The sequence below is a fragment of the Phoenix dactylifera genome, chromosome 3 (genome assembly GCF_009389715.1).
Source record: "Phoenix dactylifera cultivar Barhee BC4 chromosome 3, palm_55x_up_171113_PBpolish2nd_filt_p, whole genome shotgun sequence".
Classification (NCBI taxonomy): Eukaryota; Viridiplantae; Streptophyta; class Magnoliopsida; order Arecales; family Arecaceae; genus Phoenix; species Phoenix dactylifera.
The window spans coordinates 12,973,920-12,985,712 of record NC_052394.1 but is presented as its reverse complement, the minus strand read 5'-3'; the positions used below and the strand labels follow the sequence as shown (position 1 = coordinate 12,985,712).

At 43.7% G+C, this 11,793-nt stretch overlaps 1 protein-coding gene across 1 annotated transcript; it reads right to left on the bottom strand.

The window, feature by feature from the left end:
• Positions 1–4,362: 4,362 nt before the first annotated feature.
• Positions 4,363–10,824, bottom strand: LOC103708028 (asparagine--tRNA ligase, cytoplasmic 1-like). Its single transcript, XM_008792782.4, has 6 exons — positions 10,133–10,824; positions 7,678–8,268; positions 7,141–7,391; positions 6,927–7,056; positions 6,587–6,645; positions 4,363–4,755 (listed from the first exon to the last, which is right to left on the bottom strand). Exons 1-6 carry the CDS (start codon positions 10,643–10,645, stop codon positions 4,572–4,574), a joined length of 1,728 nt encoding a protein of 575 aa, XP_008791004.1. The 5' UTR covers positions 10,646–10,824; the 3' UTR covers positions 4,363–4,571.
• Between the last annotated feature and the right edge of the window lie 969 nt (positions 10,825–11,793).

Sequence of the window (11,793 nt, the reverse complement as noted above, 5' to 3'; positions counted from 1 at the left end):
ATCATCGCACATGGTGGGTGGCTCCTCTTGTCCTTCAGGAATGAAAGGATTTTTCAAAATCTAAATAATGATACTTTGCATATAGCTAATCTGACGGGGAGAATGGCTAAGGAATTCTATGAAGTAACATCAAGCTCGACTCCACCAAACCAATAGCTTTGGAATATCTGCAGCTCGAGTAGCTCACCCTTTTTATTTGCATAATTTTAGAAGTCGTGTAACAAACTGTATCACTTTTTGTGAGGAACAAAAAAAAAAAAAATCATTTTTTCTTATTTTTTTATTTTTTATTTCTTCTGTAAATATTTTAACACTCTTAAGCACCCTTATTGGTTAAATACTTAAGTGGATATTCCATTCCCATGGCTTGGTGAAGATCAATTTCGATAGTTCCTTTGAAGGACTTGGAGGGGGTTTCATCATGATGGATCACCTTGGCAGGACTGTTATGCAGGATCAAGAGTTTTTCCAGCTATTACGATTGCACTTGTTGAACTCTTTTTGGGCTGCTTGAGGGAGACTCACATATGCTTTCTTTATTCTAAATTGCATCTGGATTGCCCTAGGGATTAGAAATCGTGCTTTTACATTTTTTTTTTTTTTTTTTTGGTGAAAACGGCAATTTCATATAACTCTAACGTGAGTACACCTTGCCATATCAGAAGAAAGCAAAAAATACAGTGGGGGCGGGAGCCCTGCCGTGGAAGTCCAACAAAAGTCCCCTGAATGTCGTGCAACGTAAGAGGCGACCCAGTCTGCCACACTGTTCGCCTCCCGGAACACATGTACTGCCTCGAAGTCGTCCATCTCCAGGGCCATCCTGCGGGTCTCCCGAATGAGAGGATGTCCATCACCATATCTGTCCGCACCCTGAATCCAGTCGATCACTATAGAGGAATCCCCCTCGAGGTGCACCCGCCTAGCGCCAAGCACCCGCCTCGCATAGGACACACCCTCCCAAGCTGCCCGTAGCTCAGCTCCCACTACTGTGAGTCCAGGCGTATATCGGCCACCCGCCACTACCAGCCGTCCAAGATGATCTCTGATGACAAATCCAACCCCGCCGGACCTGCCCTCTAATGCTACACTACCATCAAAACTCACCTTGAGATAGCCGGGGGGTGGGGGCACCCAAGAAGCAAACACAAACCTGGGCGCTAGAACAGCACAATGAGTACCCCAGATGTCCCTGGCCGTCCCGAGGGGACACAAGTCAAGGCTGGAAGAAACCTTCCCAGCCTGAAGTACAGCTCTGTCCACCACCATCCTCGTCGTGAGCCTCCTGCCCTCAAACAGACGTGCATTCCGATCCAACCAAATATGGTAGGCCAGATAAGCTCTAAGTATACCCGCCTGGGCGAACCTAGGGCTCCGCATGGAAGCCCGCAGCAAATGTAACAGATCCTGTGCCGACTCCACTGAACAAGGAAGAGGAACAGGAGACCTCTTCCATATCTCCCTAGCCCTGGGACACTGCAGGAGGACATGCTCAATGGTCTCCACGACGTCTGTGCACAACACACAAAACTGAGGGATCCGCACTCCCCGCCTGACTAGCACACTTCTGGTAGGTAGGCAACCCCAGGCCACCTTCCAGAAAAAAAGTGCCACCCGCGGATGGATACGCATCCTCCAAATCCATCCCCCCTCAATCTGCCTAACTGGCTCCCCACTGAAAAGTACCATAAGATCCCTAGCCCGCACCTGTGACCGCCCCGATGGTACCCAAATCAGCCTATCAGACTCCCCTCTGGAGGGCACCGGAATAGCCAAGATCATCTCTGCCAGCTGCTCCCCAAACACCTCTCGGACCAGCCCCACCCTCCACCTGCCCTCATCGGGGAACATCAGATCGCTGACCCTACATCCGGCTAAGCGTCCGGAGTCCACCATGGTGGGCAAGCGGCTGATCGGCTGCGCAGTCACCCAACAGTCCTCCAGCACATCAATCGAGCGACCATCGCCAACAGCCCATCTGATCTCCGGCAGTACCGCCCCAGCTCTGGCACACATCTCCCTCCACACTGGAGAGTGGTGACGGGCTGCTCTCCCTCCAGGAATCAAAACTCCATACTTAGCCCTCAACAGCGAGGACCACATGCAATCGGGCTCCATAACAAATCTAGCAACATGTCGCGCCGCTAAAGCCTCCCGCCTCACCAGCAAAGACTGTACCCCTAAACCACCCCTTCTTGTCGACTGACACACCACCTCCCATGCCAGCAGATGAATGCCATCTCTCCCACCCTGCCTCCCCCAGATAAAACTTCTAAGAAGCTGCTCAATGGTCCTCAGAACCGCCATCGGGATGAGAAGTAGAAAGTAGATAGGTAGGGATCGAGGAAAGGACTGACCGAACCAGCGTGATCCTCCCCATCATGGATAGTGAGTGCCTCTGCCAACCCTCTACCCTCTGCCGGATGCTAGCCTCCAGAAAAGTACAATCCCTGCCGCGAAGCCGCCGGCCAGACAACGGAACCCCCAGATACCTCAACAAGCCATCCTGCTCTGCCACCCCCAAAATCTCCATGATAGGGTTCTTCTCCTCTCGTCTGGTCAACGGGCTGAAGCAAACTGCAGATTTCGATAAATTAACCCGTTGACCTGATATAGCACAGTAGTCCCGTAGAACCCTACCCAGCACTCGGGCGGCCTGTCGTGTCGACCGGGCCAGTAGCAAAAGATCATCCGCAAACAGCAGGTGCGAGATCGAGGGGGCATCCACTGCAGGTCTGTAAGCATCCAGCTCCTGAGAAGATACAGCCTGATGCAAGAATCTGGATAAAGCGTCCGCACAGATAATAAACAATAGGGGAGAAAGCGGGCATCCCTGCCGCAAACCTCCTGACGACACAAAGAAGCGGGAGGGTGTGCCATTCACCAAGATGGCGAAAGAAGGAGCCCTGACACAACCCATAACCCACTGAATCCAAGTCTCCGGGAAGCCAAACACCTGCAGAGACTGGTGGACAAAGTCCCACCGCATCCTATCATAGGCCCTCTCCATATCAAGCTTGACCCCCATCAAGCTCCTCCTCATCGGGGCCCTCCCCAGATCGAACATGAACTCCTGAGCTATCAATACATTGTCGGAGATGCTCCGACCACCTATGAAAGCACCCTGCTCCAAACAAATCAGTCTCGGAAGTAAGTCCCTCATCCTGACAGCAAGAATCTTCGCCGTTGCCTTATACAAAGTGGTACATAGACTGATCGGTCGAAAGTGACCCGGCTCAGTAGCATCCTGCCGCTTCGGAATCAAGGTGATGAAAGTCCTCTGCCAGTCCGGTGACATCACAGCTGTGGTAAAGAACTGCTGTATGGCCGCCGTCACATCCTGTCCCACTACCATCCAGTACCTCCGGAAAAACAACGATGGAAAACCATCTGGCCCTGGTGCCTTCTCCCCCTCAAGGGACCACACTGCCGCCCTGATCTCTTTTCGCATCCACTTTTTCAAATATCCAGATTATTTCTTTCAGAATCATTGTCAAGACTCAGAACGAGGCTTCATAAACATACACACACACACACACACACACACACACGCATATCCAGATTATTTCTTTAAGGCTGGCTTCCTTTCAGGTGATGCTTACATTTAGAAAAACCAGTAACCCAGCCGATTGGCTAGGTAGCAGGTACTCAAATGGTGACTTCAGTGAAGCATCAAATCTCCATGGTGAACTGGCCATATTGGTCGAATCTGGTGCCATGAATGACGCCGAAGCACTGGACGTGGGCGAAGGGTCCGGCGAAGATGCAAGGAATCCAAACATGTAAAGGAACACAAAAAGTGGTTGACTATAAGAAAAAGCCATCTTGAATATTTTTTTATATAATTTTTCATATTATAAAACATACTCTTTTAATTTCAAAGATAATTAAAAAAAAAAACATGAATTAGAATTACTGCTAGCCCACACCATTTTAGAGGTACAGATTATCGGCTGATGCCTCCGGGCTTCAGTTTTACTTTTGTCCCCAACCAGACAGCAACGAACTCCAACAGCAGAAAAGTGACATTCGCCACCATCCAAAAACCAACATAGAATTGAATGATGTGCGTGGAGTCATGGGTACATCCACAATAGGATGAAGGGCAGCCAGTAATCGTGTCTTCAGATACAAGACAATGAGAAGTCAGAACGTTTTACAGCGTTCGGCTTCACATCTAACAAATGCAGTCAAATTTTCTTACTCATCAGTATGCAAAAGCAACCGGAACCAAGTTTCAAGTTCATGTTGTTAAAGCACCATCGAAAGATACAAACTTGCTGGATCAACCAAAAGAGAAATTCTGTAAGATTAAATGAGGCAAACTTTTTGTTGCCATATAAAGATTCATTTGTGCCTGTTCAATATTTTAACAGTACTCACGTATCACTAAAAATCATCCAAATGAGTCATTATGATGACAGAAACAGCCAAAACATCCGTTCTTGAGATCAACTCCTTGATCCTATAACCTAGATTCCTCAATTAAAATGTAAATACCAAGTAATGCTGTAATTAATTATATATTGGATCAAACCATTCATCACTCTGGTACAGGAAACAATAACAGAAATTCAAAGATCAGCCCTCCCTGGGTACCTTGGGAAAGGGATCACATCTCTAATGTTGTCAATGCCGGTAGCAAAGAGAATCATTCGTTCAAAGCCCAAACCAAATCCGCTGTGCTTGACACTCCCATGGCGGCGGAGATCAAGATACCATTCATATGGCTCAAGAGGTAATCCCGCCTCTTGTATTCTGTAAGGAAAAAAAAATTTGTTTAGCATCATTCTTCATGGGCTAACTATTACAGCATAAAGCACTAAGCAATCCAACCAATCTTAAATATATGCAAAAATTTTGCAGGATAATTTATTAAATAAAGTTTTTATTCCTATGGAGGCTTCGGTTAGGAATGAAAAATAAAAGGGGATACATGAAGAGATGAACTTTGGTGAGGCAAAACAGAAGCAAGTCAACATACAATTTACATATGAAATCAAAAAAAGTGCAGCAGGAGAATGACAGCATGCAGAAAGGCAACAAGACACCAAACAGCAACCTAACATGCTGGGGATGAAGCACGCACAAAGAGTTGAAGTCAATAGCTCAAGCGCTTCCTTTCAGCCTAACCAGGTCAGGAAGGTAGCTAAACCAATCCCAAAGAAAAGTAAGGTGGCCATTGAGTTAGCTCAAAAAAGCCTAGTATGAAGAGCATAGCCAGTCAGTGTATGCATCTCCAGGCAACCGCTCGAATTCAGAAATTTTTTTCTGGTAACTAATTCTCTCTGTTCAACCTTACAAAATTGCCTTAACTCTGAATAATTTCAGTTTCTACTGAAATTTCTTCAGGACCTGAAATCATGGTCCAAATGGAGAATCCTTGGCTTGTACTTGAAAAGAGATGATAGAGAAAGTGAAGTTTGAAACACGAAAATCTCTCTTTTGTTTCTGCATATAATTCTAAAGATACATCCTTGATTAAACCATTAATATTCTGAAACCATTTACTAAACCTGCACTTGCAGGGTTCGAGTATGGGAAGGGGGAAGGGTCTTCCCTACAGCACATCCTGAATTTTAGGGGTAGAAAAGATCAAAGGAATTTAATCATCTTTGTTAACTCATGATAGAAAAGAGCCGGATATTGAAAAATTGAGAAGGTTAGCTGCTATGCATGATCCCAACATGACCCAATCTCATTTTTCTTTCTCATTTTTTATCTTGCTTTAGCCAGATAGGTTCCATCCCCTCCTAATAGAACATGGGCCCTCATTAAAATGGCCAGCCGCATAGGGTCCAATCGTAATGTTACCTTTCAAGTTGCGACTCTTTAAGCCTACAGATCCACCGCTTCTAACAGCCTATCTATTTTTCAGAGCGCACCGATCATCACATCTGAGTTCTTCCATATCTTCCTTATAGGCACTAATTTGAATTTCATATCCTCCAATCAAAATTTTAAAAAAGACCGAATCTACATACTCTACTAAACAAGGAAACCCAATAAGACTCGACACATGGTTTTTCCTGCAAGCAAATTTCCACCTTTCAGCAACATACATGTGATCCTCCCAAATTATATAGATTCTCTTAAGCTAAAAGGTAATCTGTTTAATGATTTGACTTGACTTACAACAAAGAAACATTCATTGCTTGACTTTTTCCTAGGTTAAATAACTTGCTGGCCCTAGTGAAAGTAGAGGGAAGTGCTCACAAGCATCTAATGTATGTGTCCCTTGTCATGAACAAGGCAAGTAAATCTGCAAGACTATCATTTTTATCCCAGCACACCATGCCTCTCAACCTCTTAAAATGCTATATCTTAGACCTAGCAACAAGATGCCTGCAATAATAGTCTCTCAGAGATACACCATCTAAATGAACTCTTGAACAACAAGGTTCATTGAATAAATAACCAAAGAGTGCAATAATATATGTAACACTGACACTAACCAAAATATGGAAAAGAATACAATAGGAATTCTTATATAAGTGGCATGCCCACTTTCTATATCCATCTTGATGCTGTCATGCAACAAGATCCTACAAAACAATTAATCTCAACAAGTAACTAGATATCAACATACCTGTCTACAAGAACCTCCAAGCGTTCCTCCCTTTGGCTTCCCCCAATCAGCTCACCGACCTAGGAAACAAAAATGAATAGTTTAAGTTTCACATGCCATGTGATTGCACATCATAATCAAAATGCATATAGTCCACCATGCTATCCCATAAAGGTTTCAATTCTTTGTAAATCAAAATATAAACAACTTATATGCAACTAACTAAATATTAGTTAATATAATTGAATTAGAAATGAGACTACAGAGATTTCACTAGGAAAGGCTATAATTAGATTAATTATCTGATGGAGAAAGAAGTACACATTTTCCTCCACCAAAAGAAAACTAGATAACATCATACCTTGGGCACAAGCACATCCATAGCTGCTACTGTCTTCTTATCATCATTAAGCTTCATATAAAATGCTTTTATCCCTTTAGGATAATTATAGACAATGACTGGCTTCTTAAATATCACCTCTGTCAAGTACCTTCATGATTGAACAGAGCAACTAAATGTAAAGAATCCAAGAAAAATGATCACAAAGCTATTTCGAAATATAAAAATAGCATACCTTTCATGCTCAGATGCTAAATCCATTCCCCATTCCACCTTGTTCTCAAACTTCTTGTCTGTTACATTTTCTAAAAGCTGCACAGCCTTTGTATATGAAATGCGCACAAATGGTGTTGAAGAAACAAGCTTCAGACGGTCCATAGCTGTCTTATCAAACTGCTTCACCATGAATTCCATATCTTCACGACAATGGTCAAGTAACCATTGGCAGAGAAATTTCACATAGTTCTCTGCATAATTCATGTCATCCTGCAATATATGCAAATTTTGATGAACTCCAATGTGGGACCTAGAAGTTTAAAACCTAAGCTGGACACTAATGTTGTCCATTCTAAACAAAAAACTCTACAAAGACAACAACTTTATCCTAATCATAATAATATCACAACAATAATAGTAATAAGGTTTAAAAAACCACTTTCTATAAGTTGCCAATTATTGCATTGGGTACAAAGAATAAAAAGGGTCACGGCCGTACACACACCACTAACTAGAATAAGGAAATCTTAAGAAACATGAAAACAATAGTTGGTACCTCCAAATTTGCAAATGCTATCTCTGGCTCAACCATCCAAAATTCTGCTAAATGTCGCGAAGTGTGGGAGTGTTCAGCTCGAAAAGTTGGTCCAAATGTATATACATTACCTAGGGCACAAGCATAAGTCTCAACCTGAAGTTGGCCAGATACAGTAAGAAAAGCTTGACGCCCAAAAAAATCACGAGCATAATCAATCCTCCCATCTTTCTGAGGAATCCCAGGTTTCATCATAAATCTCTCTTCCAGTTTTGCTAGACTTTCCTTTGCCTTCGTGAGTTCAGACACAAAAGCACTGATCTCTTCCTTGCTTGCTTTTAATGATTTTAGATGTGCAACAGCCTCTCCTTTCTCCTTGACGAGAAGCTTAGCAGCCTCGATCTCAGATTCTGATGGTGGAGGGTTTTGCTTCAACTCTTTCTCCACCTTTTCAGCATCACTAAACAGTGTTGTAACTTGAAACATTTCACCTGCTCCCTCACAATCACTCGTAGTAATTATAGGAGTATGCACATAGCGAAACCCATTTTGACGGAAAAATGTGTGAGTCGCATAAGCCAATTCGTCTCTGATTCGTGCAACTGCCGATATCTGCGAAAATTACAAGGTGTAAATCTAATACAATGAATCTTGTAATCAACAAATAAAAGAAGCGCATAGAAAACATAGAGAAATTGGCAGCCTTTCTTTATTTTTCCAGACATCTGAAATAAATCGGATTTCTAGATACATGAAAATGTAACAATACGTTTTGAAAAATAAACCATTATAAAAAACATCAACAAAGAGCAATGCAAATGGGGAATAGTATCAGCATGCACCTGATAATTAGTTTGACATGTAAAGATAAATCAGACAACCTGGTGGACATGCTCATCAGATTTCAATGTACAGTTTCTATCATGTATGAACTGTTTCTTTTCTTGCACACAGCCCTTGTCTTAGCAGCCAGGTTCAACATCCTGCCATTCCATCGATAAATGGGCTTGCACAACAAAAACAGAGTGAGAGATCCCTAATTAGGAGCATAAATTTTAATCAGAATCTAGGACAGTTCAGAGAAGATGTTGGATGAGTCGGTGATGCCCATGGATTCTCCAATCCCCAATTTTTAGTGTCTTTGGTTTGTCATAGGCAGCAGAAAGTGCAAAAAAAGTTGTAAGTGAAAGAAATTCAGATCAGGAAGTGAGTTCCACTTGTTGGGTATGACACAGGGGATAACTAAAGCTCCCAATTTATGTCTTGACTTCTGAGAAATGTGTCAAAGTGATTTCAGCTGGGGGCAGCTCAAAGTCACTGCAGGCACCTAACATCTTTCACTTCCAACCACCCATGGTGATCCAAACATTCCCTTAGGGATAACGAGATCCACCTCAATGGTGATTTCTGCTATGCCCAAAAATTCGGATTTGTAGGGTCTTGGGGCTTCTCGAGTCCCTCTAACTTTTAATCTTGTTGAGCACTTCAAAGCCCACCTCCCAATACACCAAGAGCCCCAAAATATAGGGTTGCAACAAGCAAAGACGCCCTGAGTTTTCCAATCTCTTAAAAGTGATATCAAATATCTTTAGATTTGAACATGACTATAAGAAACTGAATGATGTTGCAAAATGGGTAGGACATTAATGTTGAATATGGTTTTCTTTAAATTTTTAAGCAGCAGGAAATATAGCAGAAAAGAACCATTGAGCGTCTATTCATGATTGAAGTAGGTGAAAAGCAATGAAATAAAGTAAGAGATAACGGATCATAACTTCATAATTGGAACATTTTGATGGGATGAAAATTCCAGAATTTCCTCGAGAGCATCAAAGGCGAAAAAAGCCTTAGAAGTTAGCTTGTAATTTACATGCAGATAATAATGTCATCATTATCATTTGAAATCTCTAGAGGTGAGGGTCCAGATCAAGAATATCGAATCTCTAGATGCGAGGATCACAAAGACACTAATATGGAGTTGACAAGAACAAACAACTTTGCATTCATAATAGATGTCTTGCAATCAGATAGAGTGCTGATTAAATGAGAAAGTTAACATGGCTATGGATTTTGAGAGCTAAAAAAATAAAGATAAAAGGTCGAGAAGCAAAATCCTGGATAAGTGTTAACAATCAATCACAAAACGCATCTCACTATTCACCATCTCCCTTGATCCTTAAACAAACTGTTTACACTATCATCTTAGACTAATAAATTTCTTCAAATCTAACTGTCACGTTCAACAATAGTTAACATGAGGATTCAACTTATGATTATCACGCGAATTAGCCACTATGTTCAATTTATAATATTTCAAATCAAAAACAAAACTATCCGGTTCTAATTTGTAAAATTGTAAACGAGATCCAAATCTAACAATTCAAAAGCCACCCATCTTCACCATTCAAACACTTAAGAACAGCGACATACCCATTTCTCACATTAAAAGAAATTCAAAATTAGAGCTTTTTTGTACCGTGTTGGTGCGGGCTCGGAGGTGGACGAAGTCCCGGAGGAACTCGAGGGTGAGCCTAGTCTTGGGGAGCGGATACTTGCTGGGATCCACCGGCCCAACCTCGAGGACCTGCTCCACCTTGAGCTCGACTTTCTGCTTCGTCCCCTCGGGGGGCTTCTTGAGCACGCCCTCCACCAGCACGCACGTCCCCGTGGCGACGAGCTGCGATAGCGGGAATACCCCGGCGTCCACGATGACCTGGAGATTCGCGAGGCAGGAACCGTCGTTGAGCTCCAAGAACGCGAACGTACCCTTCCCTTGCTCCCTCCCCGTCTTCACCCACCCGCCGACCACCACCTTCCGCCCCACCAGCTCCTCCACCGTGGCGGCGCCGCCGACGATCGATTTGATGAAGGTTCGGTGGCGCGATGGCTCCAGTACCGATTCGGCGTCGGGGGCGAGGGAGGCCGCCGCCATCTCCGCGACCGACGGATCAGCAGCAGCGGGGCCGGCCGTCACGTTGTCCCCCGGCATCGGTTCGGCCGTCCGGCGAAGAGATTGGAGGAGGATTAGGAGACGGGAGGAGGATGGCTTTGGGGACTTCGAATTCGGCTAGGGTTTTTTTAGCAATGGTATCGGGGCGGCTAGAGTGCTGCTCTTTTTGATACGCGACTGCAGATGTTATGAGGAGATCAGAGAATAGGACAGGATTCCTTCTGGTGTCCAGCGAATCACGTTGTTGAGCGGTGGCGCGCACTGAAGCAAACAAATAGGGACTTTGGGCGACAGCTCGATTTTAGAGTTGGGTCAGGGTTCACAGTGCATGACTCTTCTAATTTTTATTCTGCAAGAAGAAAAATAATATAAGACTAGGATATGTTTTAGAGTGGACCTGATCAACCCACGGGCTGGGCTGAGTTCGGCTTGGCCTTAATTATGCTCTCAGGAGAGCCCAAATCTGACTCGGCATGGCTTCTGGGTCTATTTCGGATCCAAGCCTACTATTCATCAAGCCCGCGAATCTCAAAAGTTGAGGAGTGAGGCGGGCTTGGGATAGGAGGGGCCAAAGAGAGGAGGGGGACATAGTGGGAATTAGGGGAGGAGGAGGAGGAGGAGGAGGAGGTGAGGGAGGGAGGGGGGTGGCGGAGGGATTATTGTCATCGAGGTCGTCGGTGATGAAGCTCTCGAAGTTTGCAACAATGAAGGTGGAGTGGTGCGAGAGCTCGTGGGAGGGAGAGAGAGAGAAAGAGGATAGAGAGGAGGAAACAAGAATGCACGAGTAATTTTATATTATATAATTATACATATTATATAAAATTGGGTATGGGTCTGCACGATGTACACCCAAGCCCGGCCCTCCTCCAGGCTCAAAATCAGGCTTAAGCCCATCCAAAATAGTCCGAGCTCAGACGGGTCACCCAGTATTTGAACAAGTCTACTTTAGAGTTCTCATTGTATACACATAAAAAGTTCATCAAATCCATAATTACTAATTTGATAACTCTAAAAATCAACCAATTACTGTGTTTGGCAACAAATTTTATGAGATGAATAATCGTTTTTGCCACAAGGCAAGAGATTTGTTCCACTGTACATGATAGGAGCCCCCATAATATTACCACTTAAATAAGTCTATTTATGAATTTTTGAAGGTGAAATTTGAATTGAATAGCTCCAAAGCC